At 41.2% G+C, this 18,851-nt stretch overlaps 1 protein-coding gene and 1 long non-coding RNA gene across 5 annotated transcripts; one reads left to right on the top strand and one right to left on the bottom strand.

Annotated features, from left to right (window-relative positions):
• Positions 1 to 317: 317 nt before the first annotated feature.
• On the top strand, positions 318 to 10,585 carry LOC306984697 (uncharacterized protein). Of its 4 annotated transcripts, XM_079586234.1 has the most exons (8): positions 1,096 to 4,399; positions 4,482 to 4,691; positions 4,784 to 5,028; positions 5,326 to 5,518; positions 5,612 to 7,907; positions 8,033 to 8,112; positions 8,186 to 8,691; positions 8,771 to 10,585. In XM_079586234.1, the coding sequence occupies exons 1-3, from the start codon at positions 4,225 to 4,227 to the stop codon at positions 4,804 to 4,806; spliced, it is 408 nt and encodes a 135-aa protein (XP_079442360.1). In that variant the 5' UTR covers positions 1,096 to 4,224; the 3' UTR covers positions 4,807 to 5,028; positions 5,326 to 5,518; positions 5,612 to 7,907; positions 8,033 to 8,112; positions 8,186 to 8,691; positions 8,771 to 10,585. The 4 variants fall into 4 exon arrangements, with proteins under 4 accessions (XP_079442358.1, XP_079442360.1, XP_079442357.1 ...); XM_079586232.1 differs by lacking the exons at positions 5,612 to 7,907; positions 8,033 to 8,112; positions 8,186 to 8,691; positions 8,771 to 10,585 and adding an exon at positions 318 to 454 and having other exon boundaries at positions 691 to 4,399; positions 5,326 to 5,445; XM_079586231.1 differs by lacking the exons at positions 5,612 to 7,907; positions 8,033 to 8,112; positions 8,186 to 8,691; positions 8,771 to 10,585 and having other exon boundaries at positions 1,399 to 2,007; positions 2,119 to 4,399; positions 5,326 to 5,445.
• Positions 10,345 to 18,561, bottom strand: LOC306984698. Its single transcript, XR_013794599.1, has 3 exons — positions 18,247 to 18,561; positions 16,549 to 16,641; positions 10,345 to 10,473 (listed from the first exon to the last, which is right to left on the bottom strand). It is a non-coding gene; the product is annotated as an uncharacterized lncRNA (long non-coding RNA).
• Between the last annotated feature and the right edge of the window lie 290 nt (positions 18,562 to 18,851).

The following is an 18,851-nucleotide window of genomic DNA, read 5'->3' as shown; positions in this document are numbered from 1 at the left end:
AGTACCTGAACGTCCTGAGCGAGCAGCTTCTGGGCTTCAAGGCGGTTCAGGATTACCCGGGCGAACACAGGTATTGTGGTCATGCTACTTATGGGTAGCAGCTGTATTTCACCCATGTGTTGTTAAAACATCTGCGTTACGCGCTGTTTTTCTATAGGTGAGCTCATTGGTGTGCAATACTTGTATTCCAAATCCAATAGAACATTTGAGGAAGACTTTGCTGCAGATCCTGACACCCCAGATGAGCTTTGGGATGAAGACCAGGAGGGTGATCTGGAGGGGGATGAGGGGTTTAAGGACTTGAGCTTCGATAAGCCATTTGAATTTGGAGCTCAGCTGCAATCTCTTGCAGTCCGTTCAAGAGACCAGGAGGTTGTAGGGTTGCCGTTTGCTGTCATAATCCCAGACACATCCAGCAGAGCCTTTCTTGCCTGGGACAGCCACTCAGAGCCAGGTGAATAAATACCCATATACCAATCAATAATGAGGTTTTATGGGGTGTGGGGTGATCATTTTGAATTATCATTTAGTTGGTTATTTTTTTATAAATAATGGCTAGCTGTAGATAATTTAGCATATTTCACGGCTACATAAAAAATCTTATGGACATGAAATATTATCTTACTTTGATACTGAAAAATGATATAGCAGCGAAAAGATAGATGTGCATGAATTTATTTTGATGCCCAGGTGGAGAGTGTGGGACCAGATGGCCAAGCTGGGTATGACCATGTCAAAGCTGGCCAACAGTCTGGTTGACCTGTGCCATCAGGGCTTCGTCACTCAGGAGAAAGTAGATGTGATTGTCACTCTGTGGGACAACCTGTCAGAGCATGACAAGGGCCCGCCCATCGGCCTTGTTCATATGTGGAAATAAATCAGATCACAGTCATGTAAACAGGCAGATCGGATTCTCTGAGGCATTAGGCTACGTCTCCGTGGTTTAGTGATGAGGGAAACCCTGACGCGCTTCTGCAAAGGGACAGACGGCCCGCCATAACGATGTGTCGTCGTAGGAGAGGGTAGGAATGTGGACACATGTTGACACAACATATCAAAGGTTGGCTTGCTCATCCTAAAATTTCAGACCCACTGCTCCTCGTTTAAGCCCGCCACGATCTCATGAAAGTGCATATCTATAGCACAAATTTTATTTCTCGTGCCATTTACGCCAAAAAAATGTTTTGCGTCTATATGAAACGCAATTTTTGCTCTCATATGATATGCACTTTATGGCGTGTAATACGCACGCACTCCACACCCCTAATCCTACCCAAGGGGTTTACAGTGTGTATCATGCACGCAAAAACCCTTTTTTGGCATATAAATGGCACGAGAAATAAAATTTGTGGTATAGATACGCACTTTCATTAGCTCGTATTGTATGTTCCCACCAGTCCTGAGATCTCTCTCACACACTTTTTTATGTCTTCCTTTTGTCATTGCAATGCTTGATGTATTGAACAGCTAGATCCGACTACTGTATTTCTGTTTTAACAGTGCTGTCATTTGTTATTCTGTGCTTTATAGAACATGGATTTCTATGCCAAGTTCTCTGATGAGCTTCCCCTCAATGCCATCACCTGAGGCAGCAGCCCTGGCCACTGCCTACATGAAAAATCCCACCCCTGGAAGTTTATGACCTGTTGCCAGGGTCAAGGAGGAAGCCATGGCTCGTGTGGCTGCTGCTGGTGGTGACAAGAGAAATCGCCAGCTTGTGTTGAGCAAGAGCGCCCTGCAGTTCGACCAGTACCGTGGGAAAACCTTTAAATGGTTGCTGTCCAATGATGTTGGATATGCAGCTATGGTGCTGACCTCTCATCAGCAAGAGCGGGGCGACACCTGCAGCAACATCTACAGTAATGCAGTAACATCTGCAGTAATGGGCAACAAAGATGCCTTGCTGCAGTATACTGACCTGTTTCCCGACACTGTGGCAGTTATCCGCGAGCGGCAGGCTCGAGAGGGTTCTGGGACACCGGCCCAAGAGGACAAGTTGCTCGTCAGGTTTGACAATTTTGCCACCATGACATTTAAGAAACTATGTGTAAGAAGAATATGCTGGCCGTAATAATGTGTGGTGTATGGGCTTGGGTTAATTTGTTTTTCTCATTTCAGCTTAATCAGGTGGGTGAGGCAGAAAAAGGACACTCACCCTGGTACTAAGATGGAGGCACTGCAAATCTATATAAAGAGGTCAACCGATTGATCGGCCGGCCGAATAATCAGGCAGATTAATAGGCAGGCGCATCTGTGGGCAGCTAAGCGTTGCTGTGGAATATGTGAAACTGCCTTTTGCAGCAAGCAGATAGCCAGTCCGCCTCTGCCTGCTAACTTTTTGAAGAGGCTCCCTGGTAACTTCCCTAAGAAACGAGAATTTTCGTGTTTTTAAGCCTTACCTATTTAAATAATGAAGCGCACGTAGACTGAAAAGTACCCGCAGGGATGTGGGGTGGGGAAAGTGCATTATCCATTTCATCCTTAAACATGAGAAAAGCTATATATTAAAATAGCCCCGTCTGACTGACAGATAGATACCGGAACTGTATATTAGGCACAAGGCTTACTTCCTTTTTGCTTGGTATTGCATTTTTTGTTGTTTTTTATCTTGTAATTATTAATGCTGCTCATTAATATTAACAGCAGTCGCTTCTAGCTCAGCGTCTACAAAGGAGCCATCAGATGCTGATTTGCTTGCTGCAGCTGCACACTGTGGTACATTGTATAGCATGTAGTGTGATTCTGTATTATCATTCTTCAGATGATGGTTTTGGAATCAATAAGGTAGGAGGTATATTACACCTTCTGAGCATGCCAGCCCAATAACCTGGCTTTAAAAAAAAAATATATATATATATATTCCATGGCAACTAGAGCTTAGATTCTCTAACCCGAGCTTGACCCGACCCTTGATCAAGCATTTGTGTTTTTTAATTATTACTTTATTAGTCTAATTGGGTGGGGAGAAAGCTATGCCATAATCAGAAATATTATATATATTTTAAGCAAAGTAGGCCTAAGTAACAAATGTGTACAAAGTTGCACAAGTTAGGCTACACAATTACAAAATGAAACACGTCACGTGTCATGCGCAGTGTCTCCTCCACTCGTACGCATCACACCGGGCCTGCTGTGCTGTATTGTGTAGCTTAGGTGCAACATGGAGCTTGAAGATTTAAAGAAAAAAATTCAAACAGGCGAATTAACTTTATGCAAGTTTGAAGGAAAGTCGGACGTATGGAACCATTTTAATTCTGTGTTCATTGTTTTTTACATTTCTTCATTCGGATCCATTTGCGATCCATTCCATTATGAATAAACAAACATGAGTTTACATGCTTTGTCCTTGTTGCATTATTCATTAAGATAATTCTAAACAGATTTCTGTAGTTCAAACAACTCAGAATTGTAGTTGAGAACGTCAGTTATAACGACCCACGTATTAAAAAATGGTCGGGTTTAAATTGGGCTGGGGCTCATAATTACAGTTAATGTGTCGAGCCGGGCCGGGCTAGTATATGTAACAACTATAATGTTGCCTTTTCTATGGGTCTCATTCACATTTCTGTTATACCATACAGCTGATGCAAGCCAATCAACCAGTCAGCCAGAAGCCCTGCCCTCCTCAGAGAGAGCTGTCCCCCCAAAAAAAAACCCAGCCAGTTCCCACTGTAGAATTAAGATAAATGTTCAAATGGTGACTTAAAGCTCTCAGAGATAAAATACACAATTTTTTTCTTTCTCCCACAGCTACTGCTGCCTGAAGGTTGGAAGCAGACGCTCCCAAAAGAGCAGCACTTGGTCTGCTTCCCATGTGCTCTGGACTTGTAGAGCGTTACTGCAGAGCTGGGGAAGCTCCTCCACAAGTCCTATATTTGGACAGGGACTGTTGCTCTTCCACAGGCAAAGGCAAGGCAGTCGCTATGTTCGCAGAGTGGGACCAGCTGCTTGTCAGGCTGGATGTGTGGCACTTCATGTGGCGATTTGCCGTAGGAGTAACCACAGACAGCCACCCACTGTACAGCCTCTTCATGAAAAACCTCTCTGCATGCATCTTCGAGTGGGATGCTTCAGATGTGGAGAGGCTGAAGGAGGTCAAGACGGCGACAGACTGCGAGCCCACCGCCAAAGAACTAGCGAGGCATTTCCGCCGCCGCACTCGTGGGGCCCATGAGACTAAGCAGCTCATAGAGAAGCTGCTTAAGGTCTTTGGACCAGGAGAGGATGCAGGAGATCTGGCTTACCCAGCAGCGCCACTTAGAGTGCATCCAGGACCCGCCAGGTGTACAGATGTACAGGAAGGTGACCAAGGGAGGGGTCATTCTGCCTTTGTACCGCTGTGCACGTGGCACAACGTCCCTGGAGTCGTTCCACCTGCACCTGAATCGCTTCGTACCAGGTTTGCATTACACAAAAATAATGTGCATTGTTTGTGTGTGCAGAGTGTTTTTCTTAGTAATCACTTCTGCCTTTGTTTTTAGGTACAAGTGCAAGTGCTTTGCACTTTCAAGTGAACCTGCTTGAAGGGCTGGTGAAGTGGAACGAAGCACGTGGAGTCGCTGCTGTTGAAGGTGGCAGCAGGGAAAACATCTGCTACAGCGGCCAGATGCAGCAGTTCCTGAACGTCCTGAGCGAACAGCTTCTGCGCTTCAGGATGCTTCAGGATTACACCAGCCCGGGCAAATACACAGGTATTGTGGTCATGCACATGCTACTTATAGGTAGCAGCTGTATTTCACCCATGTGTTAAAACATCTGCATGACCCACTTTGTTTTTCTATAGGAGAGCTAATTTTAATACAATAGAGCTCTTGAGGAAGACTTCGCTGATCCTGACACACCAGATGGGCTTCAGGATGAAGACCTGGAGGGTGATTTGGAGGGGGATGAGGGGTTTGAGGACTTGAGCTTCGATGTTCTTGTTGAATTTATGGAGGTCAGCTGCAATCCCCTGCAGCCCATTCACCAACAGACGGCGGCCCTACAACCTCCAACCAGTGTGACCCCAGGCATAGAAAGTCTGAAGCGGTACGTTTCCAAATTAACCCATTATTTTGGAGCATTCGTATTTTTCAAGACAGTATTTCATGGAATAGTTTTCTTCCAGATTATGTCTTTTCTTTGCACTTTAAGTTACTTGCATAAGAGAAATCAAGAGAAAATATAATTGGAGCTGTCCATTTCTTGAAGAGAGCTAAATTATTTGTTTATTAACTATATAGACTATTAGTTGTATCTCACAACATTACAGTGTTATTCAGTTTTTTGTCCCATATTCTTCAAATAATCAGATTAATACTGCTTTCTACCTTTCTCACTTCCCAGATGCTTCCTTGATGGCAGTGGGCCAGCTCAGTGGCCCAATGCGAGTCATCTGGTTGAGGCCATCTGTCTGGCTCTCTGCCGCATTTACCCTACTGGTCAGATTATTGCCAGAGTCAGGGTGAACCGGTGGGCTGCCATACGCCCGGAGTAAATTGAAGCTTTTCGATCTTAATCAGCTCACACTCTCCCAGTGGTAGGTTCAGGAATAAATTGTTATTTTTTGTCTATTTGTACATTCCACCCATCTCTACCTACATATGCTAATTGTCGTCTTTTCTGTACGTAGGCATAATGCCAGAAAAAAAGAGGCAAGAGAAGGTCCAGCCGTTTTCAGCTTCCTTGGTGGCCTCTGAAAACTTACAACCCATGCTGTCAAAACTTAAACAACCAGTCCAGTTGAGAACGTCAGTTATAACGACCCACGTATTAAAAAATGGTCGAGTTTAAATTGGGCTGGGGCTCATAATTACAGTTAATGTGTCGAGCCGGGCCGGGCTAGTATATGTAACAACTATATTGTTGCCTTTTCTATGGGTCTCATTCACATTTCTGTTATACCATACAGCTGATGCAAGCCAATCAACCAGTCAGCCAGAAGCCCTGCCCTCCTCAGAGAGAGCTGTCCCCCCCAAAAAAGTACATATGCAAAATTGTCGTCTTTTCTGTACGTAGCCATAATGCCAGAAAAAAAGAGGCAAGAGAAGGAGGTCTTGCAGCAAAACGTCCAGCCGTTTTCTGCTCCCTTGGTGGCCTCTGAAAACTTACTACCCATGCTGTCAAAACTTAAACAACCAGTCCAGCATGTGCACTCAGCCTTTGTGTTCGACATCAATGAGGATTCATCTGGACTGGCAAGACAGCTCGAGGCCATCCTCCTCCTCTTCCTTCCCCTCCTGCTGCATTTACCTATACTGCAGCACCCCCACCAGAACACATACATGCACCTGCACTCTCTGCTGTAGCAACATCTGCAACACATGACCAAAAGTTGCCTAAGAAAACAGCTTGGCGAAGAAAAAAGCAGGCAGCTGCAGCACAAGGGCTGACACGTAGAAAAAGACAAAACCCGGAACAGTACCTTTGCCAAAGATGTGGACACCCAAAACCAAAAGAGTTTGGCCACAGCCAGTTCCGGGTGTCCATTTTTGTGCAAAGGCCTCTGGGAAGACTGTGGGGCAGTGGATGGAGGAAATTAAGAAAGAAAAGGGTGCTAAACAATAATGCATTTATACATTTAGTATAAATACGTTTGTTTTATAAAATAAATAATAATACATTGATAATCATTAATAATAAATAATCTTGTGTAGAAAATGGATTTCAATCCTCAGTTTCGGAGAGACCCCACTGGTCACTAGCTCACCCTTAAGCCCTCTTCTAAGGCAGCCGCCCTCGCTACTGTCTACAGGAGAAATCCCACTCCGGGACACTCATGGCCTGCTATAAGGGTGAAGGAGGAGGCCATCGCTTGTATGTCAGAAGCAGGAGATGACACATCAAGTCACCAGCTCGTGCTGAGTGAGAGCGCCCTGCAGTTCGGCCAGTACCGGGGTAAAAGCTTAAAATGGTAGCTAACCAGTGATATTGGGTAATCATCCATGGTGCTGGCTGTCCATTAATGGGAGCGTGAGAGAGGAGACACCACCCAGTCTGCAGTCATGGGGAACAAGGATGCTGGATGGATGCTCCGATATGCTGCCCTGTTCCCTGAAATGATGGCTGCCATCAGCGAGCACCGGGTTCGAGAGGGTACTGGCGTACACCATCCCAAGAAGACCTGATGCGAGTAGGCTTCGGCAATTTTGCCAGCGTGACCTTCAAGGAACTTTATGAGGCAGTGGATTGGGAAAGAAGCTGGTATGGTTTACCTTTTCAGCTTCACCAAGTGGGTAAGGAAGGAGGAAGCAGGAAGCCAGACCGGGTACCAAGATGGATCCTCTGCAGATCTACATCAGGAGAAGAGATGCAGAGAGGATTGCAGAATCAGTGCCTCCAGGCATGAATCTCACTTTTCTTCATTTATTTGTTTTTGTATTCCATCTTGTAATTCAGCTGACTTGAGCTTAATAATGACACTAATGTTTTTTTAGAGCTTAATAATGACACTAATGTTTTTTTAGAGCTGCTTCATAGTAGAATGGGAATTATCATATCTGATAAAGTTAGCATCATTGATTCTGTTATTTCAGTTTATTACGGGTGAGCTGCTTTGAAACAATTTATATTGTATAAAGCGCTTTATAAATAAAGGGGAGTTGACTTATAACTATTAACACCATATTTAACTGTATTAATCATATTAGTGTGGCAAGCAGGGCAAGGTCCAGAACTGTGGGAATGGAGCGAGGCCTGTGACGCAAGTGCTAATAAACTAATGTGTGCTATACCAGTCTCGAGTCTCACAGAGGAGACGTGCATGGATAAAAGGAGGAGTGACGACAGTGCAAGACGAGAGAGAACCAGGCCTGGGACATTCATGTTGTTTTACTTTATGCAGCAGTCTTTTGTGTGGGGCTACCAATTTACTTTCATTTTGTACTTTCTTTAGGCGGTTCCTGCTTCCTTCTGTGAGCTTAAACATGGTTAGAACTAGTAATTAAATGTATTAATCTTACACATTAGTAACTAACAGTGGTATGTGCATCACTAAAATAGATTGTAATGATGCTTTTTTTCTGTGCGTCTCATTTACTGTTTCTCCTTGCAGCAGATGTGACTCAAGTGTCCGGTCAGCAAAAACCCCTGCCCCTTGCACCGAGAGCCACTGCACCAGTGCCTACGGAAGAAGTAAGTCAAATGCTCAAATCACTAGTCAAAATCAGCAGCGGAAGAAAAAGTCTCACATCTCTCTCTCGCACAGCTGCTTCTGCCTGAAGGCTAGAGGCAGACTCTGACAAAATAGCAGCACTTGTGGGTCAGCAAGGCTCTCTTCCCCAGAGGATCTCCATCTCTGGTGGTTTCCTCCTGCTCCCGGTCCCCAGTACTCTCAGCCTCCATCGCCTGACATGTTTATTCACACCAGGCTGTTCCTGTGGGTCCCCTACCACATGTGGCCATACAGGCTGCTGTGCTCAAAGCCCACCTGTCGTCGTCCAATTGACAGCTTGCGTGATGTCAGGCGGATCTTGGATCTCAGCGGTTGGCATTTCATGGGTACTGAGTACCTTGAATGCCGGTTTTGCAAAAAAAAAGTTGGCAGCCTGGTCACGGGATATCCTGGACCAACTTGATTCCGTCCACCGTGAGAAGTTTCCTGCAGTTTCATAGTCAGTGATTGTCGAATGATCAAGGATGTAGTCCTGGACAGCCCTGGAATCATGACCTGGACGAAATTACAAAAAAAAATCAGTTCACACTCTTCCAGTGGTAGGTTCAGGAATGAATTGTAAATTTTTGTCTATTTGCACATTCCACATATGCTAATTACTGTCTTTTCTGTCCATAGGTATAATGACCGAAAGAAGAGATAGGAGAGGAAGGTCTTGCAGGAAAATGTTTAGCCCTTTTCTGCTCCCTTTGTGGTCCCTGAACTTCTACCACTTTTGCTGTCAAAACTTCCTCAACCAGGATAGCATGGGCACTAGGGGTAGAACGATACACAGAAGTCACGGTTCGGTACAATGGAGGGAAAAGCAAAACAAAAATGCAGAAGGCAATTATTTTTATTGTGCATGCTCAGGCTGTACCACCTATTTAGTCTCTCCCCTGAGCTAGCTGAGGCAGCCTGCCCTGAAGTGTGTAAATTAAGATGCAAACAAAATAAGAAAAAAAGACAATCCGCTAGAAAACTGAAAATACAGCATCTCTTATGTGCGGACGCATGAGCACGAAGGTGCGCGCGGCAAAAATGTCGTCATTGCGGTCGTGCGCGTTGGGTGCGCAATGCCCCACTGGCGGTGTGCTGTGCAGTGCACGGCTTTTTTTGTAACAGCGCTCGCAGCTCCGCATCCGAAGATGCACGACTTCAAGCCGAATCTGGCCGAGCATGTACATCTCACAGTACCGGCACCCAGTTCTTGCATCTAAATTAGTTGCTTACATTAACTAAATGAGCCTACAATAGCAGACATAAGCCCTTTAAATAAAAATAAATGGCCATGTTTTATAAAAAGGTTCACAAAACTAAATAAAAATGTTTAGAAATTATGTAAGATTTTTTTCTAATGGCCACAGGGAATAATCTGGTTTACTGCTTTGCACGATTCTTTTGTAGTGTGGTTTTGGTGTACTAAAATAAACATTCACGAATGTACCTTACTTCTTCTCGCCGCTGATTCCTGATGGTTTAGAGGACAATTACACCGAGTCGCACTTCATTCCTGTCATGTCATTTCAAAGAATAGTACACCGGCAAGCGCAAAGTATAAATGCCTCGTCCATTTAGGGAGGCGCGCGTGCAGTCAGCGGAGGCTCGCAAACCCATAGACAGCGAAAACCTAGCTTAAGGCAGAGCTACAGAACCCGCGTTTCTAACAGTAGTTCCGCATAACATTAATTAATTTGCACGTGAGTTTTATTTATTTTTATACCGTGTATACTCATAAATTCATGAGACCCAACCGTGATGCCTCTACCAATTCGGTTCAATACTAATACATGAACCGTTCCACCCCTAATGGGCACTCAGCCTTTAAGTTAGCCATCCATGAGGATGCATCTGGACTGGCAAGACAGCGTCTTTGAGGCCCACATCCTCCTGAGAGCTCAATGCCAGCAGCTGCTCCTCCACCTGCTGCTGCTGGATCCACATCTACTGCAGCACATGCACATGTACCATGCGCCATCAGGGCTTTGTCACTCACGAGAAAGTAGATGAGATTTTCACTCTGTGTGACAACCCATCAGAGCATGGCATGGGTATTGAATACCGGTCCTGGTCACTGGATATCCTGAACCAACTAGATCCCGTCCACCATGAGAAGTTTCCAGTGGTTTTGGCCTCTGAACTCATCCCTCCTGTGCTGTCAAAACTTCAGAAATTGGTCCGGCATGGCCACTCAACCTTTGAGTTTGCCATTCAGCATGATGCATCTGGACAGGCAGTACAGCGTGATCAAGGCAAACCTCCTCCGGTGGGCTCGACGGCAGCAGCTGTTCCCTGACCTGCTTCTGCCGCTATACTTTCTAAAGCTGTTTGTAGACCAACACCTGCAAGAGAAGTAGCATTTCTAAGCCATGGGTTTCAATTTAGGAGTAAAATAAAGTCTGTGGTTAACATTCATTGAAGAGACTTTCCTGGTGAATTTTACAACAAATAAAACACAATTATACACACTCAATAGGGCTGTGTAAAATAAATATGTTCGATTAATTGTTTTTTAAAATGTGGTTGATTCAAAATCGATTCTCAAAGGCTACGAATAATTTTTTCCATATTACAAGGGCTCAAATTTCAGCGCGAGATTGCGGGTATTGTGCATAATTTGTATCATTCCCACAGGTCTCCCACTTATAATGCGGGAAATTCCCTACAAACATTGAACCACTTTAGCATGTAGGTTGTATGAGTAAATGAATCCACACAGATTATAAAATCAAATCAGTCATTTTAAAACTTTCTCCGAGATTCAATTTCACAAACAGTGAGTAACGTTTATCATTTTTAAGAATTACCAGTTTAAACATTCAAGCGATTTTAAACTATTCAGTACTCGTGTGCTCTCAGATATGTTTTTCTCTGCGTACATTAGGGATGGGCGATATATTATCGTTTGTGATATACCGGGACCCATTTGCAGCTCACGCGCATGGCGAAAGGCGGACGTGAAGCTGAGTTTTTTTTTCTTTTCTTTTTTTCTCACTCTTATTTTTATTGTTTTGGGCAGATAAAACACATAACATGTTGATCTCAGTTGTTTACAAAATGCAAAAATAAAATAAAACGAACAATTAAACATAAGACAGCAACCGGATATCGTGATGAAAAAATTCAACTTAAAAAAAAAACATTCAAATTACACAGTTTCTAATGTTATTTTATATGCGGTCCATTTTTCCCACTTTTCTTTAAATTCAGCTTCTTTCAATCTTAGAATAAAGGTCATTCTTTCCATGGTGAATATTTTATGCACAATGTCCATCCACTGAATATGGCTGGGCGACTCAGGTTGGAGCCATCTTCTTGTTAGGGCTTTCCTCCCTGCCAACAATAATATCTTAACCAAATATTAATCATCTTTCTTTACACTGGACAAAAGGCCCAGATACATTGTTGTAAAAGTGAATGGTACAGAATACTTCAATACTTTGCAAAAAGTAAGGTGGAGAGAAGTCCAGAAAGGTTTTATCTCAATGCAGTCCCAGAAAAGATGAGTGTGGTTAGCATCCGCAGTGCCACATTGCCTCCAACACATTTGTTGAGTGGACATTTGTTTACATTTAATAGATGGCCTAATAAAGAATCGAATTAAATTTTTCCAATTGAATTCTCTCCATTTTTGTGAATTTGTAGATGTCTGTGACATCTCACAGATTTTATACCATTCTTCATTTGAGATTGTGGCGATTGATTCTTTTTCCCACTTTTCTTTGACATACAGAGTTGTTTTTCTGACAGGACATTAAGCTAGTGTACTGTACAGCTTTGAAACGATTTTGTCCATTTTCTGTTGATAGTCTCTAAAACCGCATTGGGTTAATTTCTGTCCTTAATTTCTTTATTATAGTATTCTCTTAGTTGCAAGTATCGGAAGAAGTCTCATTTATCTAAACTAAATTTGTCTTTCAGATATTGAAAACTTCTTATTTCCCCATTATTAATTAAATTACAATAAGGTGTAACCCTTTTATTGATCCAATATTTGAAATTTGAGTCATGCGTTCCTGGACCGAAGTCTTTGTCATGAGCTACCCATCTTAATATTTTCCTTTCTTTATTCAATTTTAACTGTCTTGCTACACTATACCAAATTTCCATTGTGAATTGTACAATTGGGCCAAATAATTATATTAAATCGGTTGGAATACGGTCCTCTCCCATGAGTGTCTGAACATCATATCCAGGGATGCATGTCTCAATCTCTTTCCATCTGGCAAAATAACTAGTCACACCAGCAACACAGGTAACGCAATTGAGCTGCATAAAAGTACATTTTTAAATTCGGAAGGGCCATGCCCCCCTTATCTTTCTGAAGCTGTAGTGTTGAATACCTAACTTCCTCCCATCCCATATAAACTTCGATAACAGTTTATCCCACTCTTTGAATTGTTTTGATGGTATATTTACCGGGAGGGATTGAAATAAATAAAGTAGCCTAGGGAGGATGTTCATTTTTACCACATTTATTCTAGCACTTAAGTCGAGTGGATAAGTAGACCATCTCTGGATGTCTGTTCTAATACTTTCGTTTATTGTAGTTAAAATTATAAAGTAGAGAAGGATCTTTAGACAGAAGTACTCCGAGGTATTTAATTTTGTTGATGCTCCATTTTAAATCGTATGCGCGTGCACTGCAGTTTCATTTGAGGGTGAATGATTAAACAGTAGTATTTGGGTATTGGCAATATTCAACTTGTAACCAGCATATACATTATACTTTCCCAAAAAATCCATCAGTATGGGAAGTGATATGTTAATATCCTCTAGAAATAACAATATATCGTCTGCAAATAAACCAATCTTTTGTTCTCTTTCATTGATCATAATCCCCTTTAAATCATTTTTCTCCCGGATCGCTTAGGCCAGTGGCTCGATGTATAAAGCAAAAAGGGTGGGACTTAATCCGCAGCCCTGTCTACAGCCTCTACTGAGTTCAAACCGGTCTGTCAGAGATCCGTTTACTTTTATTTGTGCGGTTGGCTTATCATAGATTGCTCTAATACACTGAATAGAGTCATTATTAAGGCCAAATTTCTCCAACGTTAGATATAAGAAATCCCAGTTTACTCGATCGAATGCCTTTTCTGCATCAAGGCTGATCAAGGCCGCTTTAAGCTTATTGCTGGAAATATTGTGAATCACTTGAAGACTTCTTCTGATATTATCTTGCGTTTGCCTACCAGTTATAAAGCCAGTCTGATCCTCATCAATAATATCAGAAATAAAGGATTCAAATCGTTTAGAAATAATGGATGTAAATAGCTTATAGTCCACATTTAAAATTGATATTGGCCTATAATTGGCGCAATTATCTCTATCTTTATTTTCTTTGGGAATCAGCGTAATAATTGCTTCCTTCCATGAGAGAGGGGTCTTGCCTTCTTTATGGATATAGTTTAAAGCTCTAAGAAGAAGCGGCTTCAAATCTTCCTTAAATATCCTATACCATTCACCTGGGAAACCGTCACTACCTGGGGCTTTATTTGCCTTTAGTCTACTTATTGCTTTATCCAGTTCTTTTGATGTAATTTCTGCTAATATTCTTTGATTTTGTATTTCTCCTACAAGGGAGGTCTAATTCATCTAGAAATGCTCTGATAGACTCTTTGTTAGGAGCACCCTCTAGTGAATATAATTTGCTGTAGTACTGATAAAAAGTGTTTTCTATTTCTTTTGGTTCAGTTTGAAGCTTTTGCGAGGTATGGTCTTTAAAGCAACACCAAGTAGCTTTTGCTCTCGGGGTCCCCCTACAGTTAGGAAACAGTATTGTCTCCTACTACTGTCGCAAAATCTGTCATGGTTACACCAGAGGATATACGTGCATTTGTTGACAAGTCGATACCCCCGAACTCTGCAGAAGGAGTTCTCACGTCTTGGGCAGAATGCCTGCGTTGCGTGTGAAATGTCTTCATCCCAGGTACAGTGGCATATATGTCAGCATGTCATGTGAATATTATTTCATGGGTTTTATTTTTTTTCAAACGCCAAAATATCGCGTAGCTCACGTTTACAAGACAGCATCATTATAGTAGCCTATTGGCTACTGTTTTACATAATGGATATGCTAATTCAATTCAATGTTTGTGTGGTAGGTAATAGCCATACATCGTCAATATTATAATATCAAGCAACCATAGATGAATCTGCAAATTTCAAAAATCGATTTGCATTATAGCCTGAGGCAAGACACTTTCACCAGAAAAATAAATAAATAAGCAAACATGACTATCAGCCTGCCGTCATTTGGTATATTAGAGGAGCCTATTTGATGATGGGTACGTCTTACTTTAAATTATATTGATGTTTGTGTTTCTGAAGCTCTCAAGAATGTATGCTGCGTTCACTTGCAGCCAAAAACAGTGGTGAATGGTACTATAACTTATATCATCATTGATATAGTCAGGGGTGCAAATAACTGGTACGCAGGTACGCATGCGCGACAAAAATCAGGAATGCATAATGCCACTTGTGTTACTGCGCGCCTTTGCGTACTTTAAGGGTAACTGTCGCCAAAATGCAACCTAGGCAGTGTTAATTAAAAATTTTCACAGACGAAAACGAGAGGATAACTAAATAAAAACCCGTATTAAATGACGACCACTATAACGAAAATGTATTGACATTTTCGTCAACGAATAAAAACTAGACGGAAATGTTAGGGAGGGACGATTGGGGAAGTGATCCAGTCCGAACTGATTTGTGTGTGTGGTAGATTCGCACATGTGAATTGTAACGTGCTGATCTACCGGCGGCACACGAGTTGGCATGCGCTTGATCCATGTCTCAAATCGTTAAAAAATGTAAACGTCTGGGAGAAAGAGAAGAGCAGACATATGGATAGATCTGAATAAGAGTGACTTGGCGCGAAAGAGAGCTTTATTCGGTATGTTTTTATTTGCGAACACACACCCCCCCCGAAGCGTGCAGCCCTGCACATAGACAGCTAACGTTACAGTGCGCTACGCGCAAGGACTGAACTGAGCTCTCTTTCGAGTCTGAATGGACAAATACACACACCATTATGTCTAAATGTCCGTTTTGGAGAGTATTCACGTAAACACAGTCGGTTATGTCTTTACAGAACGTACAGTTGTGAGAATATCGGATGTGCATCAGCAATGCAATTGGATCTGCACACTCGGTCTTAAAGTGACAGTGCGTAATAAACCTAATGCCTTCTGTACACTTAATTGATCAAACAACAAAGTAAAAAGAGAAAATTCACTGCTCTTTAATATCTTTAATAAGGATTAATTATATTTCATTTATACAAATAAATATATCTGAACAATCAAATAACACTTAAAAAAAAAAATTTCCAAAGGTGTTTTCTATCATTTTAGGTCGTTTTTTTTCACGCTGATGTAAATTTAAGTGTCCGTTTTTTTTAAATAAGTTTGGTTTTAGTTAGTTATTTTTATGCTATACTAGTGTCATGATTGACAGCTGTGGCCACGGTACATATGGGGTGAGTTGTACCAAACACCATCTCCTGGTATTCACCTGAGTAACTCACTGAAAAAGTGATGTGCACCCCTGGATATAGTTATCGCAATAAATACCAGATATATTTTTAAGTCCATATCGCCCATCCCTAGCATGCATATACATACAGTAGCCTAAAGCCGCCTCACAAACAGCTTGCCAGAAACAAAACTGATTTTTCGTGTTATATATTGCTTTAACAGGGAAAAAAACACACAAAATGATGTCAAAACTCTGGTCTTGGTGAGTGTCTGTCATTCATTTGGTTGTCAAAACAACAAAAGATAGCTTTAATTGTAAAAAATCAGGATTAATAGCCTATGTATTTGTTTTAGTCAGGAGTAAAAGACTATTCAGTGTTATTTTACATTCGATTACTTTCTGTAGTAGGCTATTTCTGAATAGGTGTTAGACCTACCCAAAAACTTTTCTTTTTATTTCTCTTTATTCTATTGTATTTATGCGTGCTACTTTTTTAAATTTAATTCAAAGATTAAAATCAAGCTTCAATGTGTTGCATAAACTCTTAACAACAAAATTACCCCATTCTAAAAACGCAATGAGAGAGCAAACATTTAAGGTGAGATTAATGTAATGAAAAAATTGTCTAAAAAAAGTCCACCACTTATAAACGTACGTTCAGTTCTTTTTTTATAAATATAGGATTTGTATTAAATCTATACTCATTGAGTCGAAATCGAATCGAACTGAGAGCTTGCAAATCGAAATCAAATCAAATTGGAACACATGAATCGATACCAAGCCCTAACACTCAAACGTGACTGTAGTAGACGATTGTTTTTTTTAAATGTAGGATATAAGAAGGAGGGGAGTAAAATGCTAAAAGAATGCAAGAAGTTCTTAAAGCAACTTGTTACCAACACAGAGAGATGTGTAAATGCATTATCAATGTACTTTACCACACTAGTGTAATCCTTAGATTTTCTGGCCAAGAAACTGGCTCTGCAGGTTTGCATGCAACATTTGCAAAGGTTTTACTGCACCAGTCCTTCCTGCAGATAAAGCAGAAAATTAGTGCACATGCTAATAAGAAAGTGAGGCTGTTTTCTGAATTTCCACAGAAGCAGCAATGTTCCTAAAAAGAGACCTAAAAAGTTACAAAGTATAGAAACAGACATTCTCCTGCCGGTTTAAAAAGAAAAAAAATAACCAACTTTACAGGTATCATAGAGAAACCACAAAATGGTTGCATGAGTCATGACTATAACATGTAATTATTTTATTTAAGGGTCTGTGGCGTCTGCCTGAGATTTCATTATAGTCTCAGGCGGTGATATACTTAGAACACCTTGGTTGGATTCTTTTAAGTATGATAACGTCAAGAATGTTTAATTAGTCTTTCTATGCTTGATATACATGGCATCTCATCCTCTCTCCTTCCCAGTTGTCTGTCTTATTGCCCTTATTATAGAGGGTTTTCACCGTTCTGGGGCCTGGGCAGTAACCCGGATGCACGGCCATTATGGAGGTACTCGGATGTAAACAACAGCATGGATTGCACTGTGTATGTACGACTGAACACATTGTTGCACTAATAAACCACAGAAAAAACACGTGGAAGAAGGACTTAGTAAGCAGGAAAGAGAGCGAAAATTTGACAAACTAAAGGTAAAGGTCCCATGGCATGGGGTTATTTTATTATTTTATAATGTTTCCTGGGTTGCCCTTATAATGTTAGTATGTTTTTTAGATCAAAAATAGTCATCATTTAGAAATAAAAGGCAATTTTTCCTAGCCTTCTTTTTGCCTCTGATTTTAACGCTCTGTTTGAAGGGGCGTGTCTGCTGTGAGATTCGTGTAACCGGCCACTGCTGTGATTGGCTGACATGCTTGCATATAAAATAGCTACGTATTACACATGAAACTCTCTCGAATACTTCTACTACAGCTTTTCTTTTCTTTTTTTGTGTATGTATATTTACATAATTTGGTGTATGCAAATCCAGGATATTCATGTTTTCTGTAGTGTATCATTGTTTGTTCATTGTAAATGATACATCCTTGCTTAACATCCCTGAGCTTGTTGTTATGTATAAGTTTGCAATAAAAAAATAATAATAATAAAAACTTTTTTTTTTTAAAGTACCAAGAAAAAAAAAGAAAAAGAAAAAAAAACTTCTACTACAGCTAATATACGTTTTTACTATTACAGCTATCGAGATCAACGAATCGTCAGAAGTTTTTAAAGTATTTAGATCTATTCCCATCACATAAAATGTTGCCGTTATGAGCATTGAGCAAGCAGATGACAGTCTGTTGTTGATCGCGAAAATGAAGATCTTATCATTGCAACGCAGTTTCTGCACTCTCTCTGCTTTCACCAATGCAAACACGATGATGTAAATACAGTAAGAGCTTCGTGCAGTGTAAGTTAACGTGCGTCATTGATTTCATGACGAGTTTGGCAAGTGTCCAGATAAACTCGCGCTGTGTGTAAAGATTGTTCTTTAATCGCTTTCTGTATATAATTTATTCACAATTTAAATAAGATTATTTTCATCCTACTAAAAAAACGATGTCAAGTTGATATTTTACTCACTGGCTTGACTTACTGATGCATAAACAGTAGTATTGAACGATTTTGAGAGAAAGATTACCTGTCTGAACTTGAACAATTACACATCAGAAATTGTTGCATGGTAACGTTAGCTCGATCGATTTATTTTCAGACGTTCATCGAGGCCAGCTCTGTATTGGCCCAAGTTAAGGAAACAGTCGTCGGTGAAATGTTCGGTCCGTGGTGAAATGGGCAGAGCAAACTTCGAATTAAACTGTTGCGGTATCCGATTATAGATAAACATCAACCACGCCTGTTGACATTTCTTTTCTGTCGGAAGGGTATGAAAAGTCCTCACATCCCCTGCACAGCCTGGAACATAACATTTATTTCCATGATCTGCCATTTTCCCTATGATACTCGCTTCAGATGATTCGTCTGCGCAGTTCCGCCTGGCATTGAACATGGGCTGCCATATGCAAATTTTTGGAGGAGTACATATTAATGATCCCGACATTTGCGTCACAGTCGGTGTAATGTGGAGATTCGCCTATTTTTCAGGGGTGTTTTTCTAAAACGATATTTAAAGGTATAGCGGAGGATCTTTCCTAATTTTAGAAAAGACCCGCCCTCTCCAATTTTTTAAAAAATGCACATGCGCAACACTATTTGCTCCCGAGAGGGAACGCTTACATTAACTTTTAC

Source organism: Phoxinus phoxinus, assembly GCF_949152265.1.
Source record: "Phoxinus phoxinus genome assembly, chromosome: 17".
Lineage (NCBI taxonomy): Eukaryota > Metazoa > Chordata > Actinopteri > Cypriniformes > Leuciscidae > Phoxinus > Phoxinus phoxinus.
Note: the sequence above shows the minus strand (reverse complement) of the source record. Positions and strands in the feature narration are given on the sequence as shown.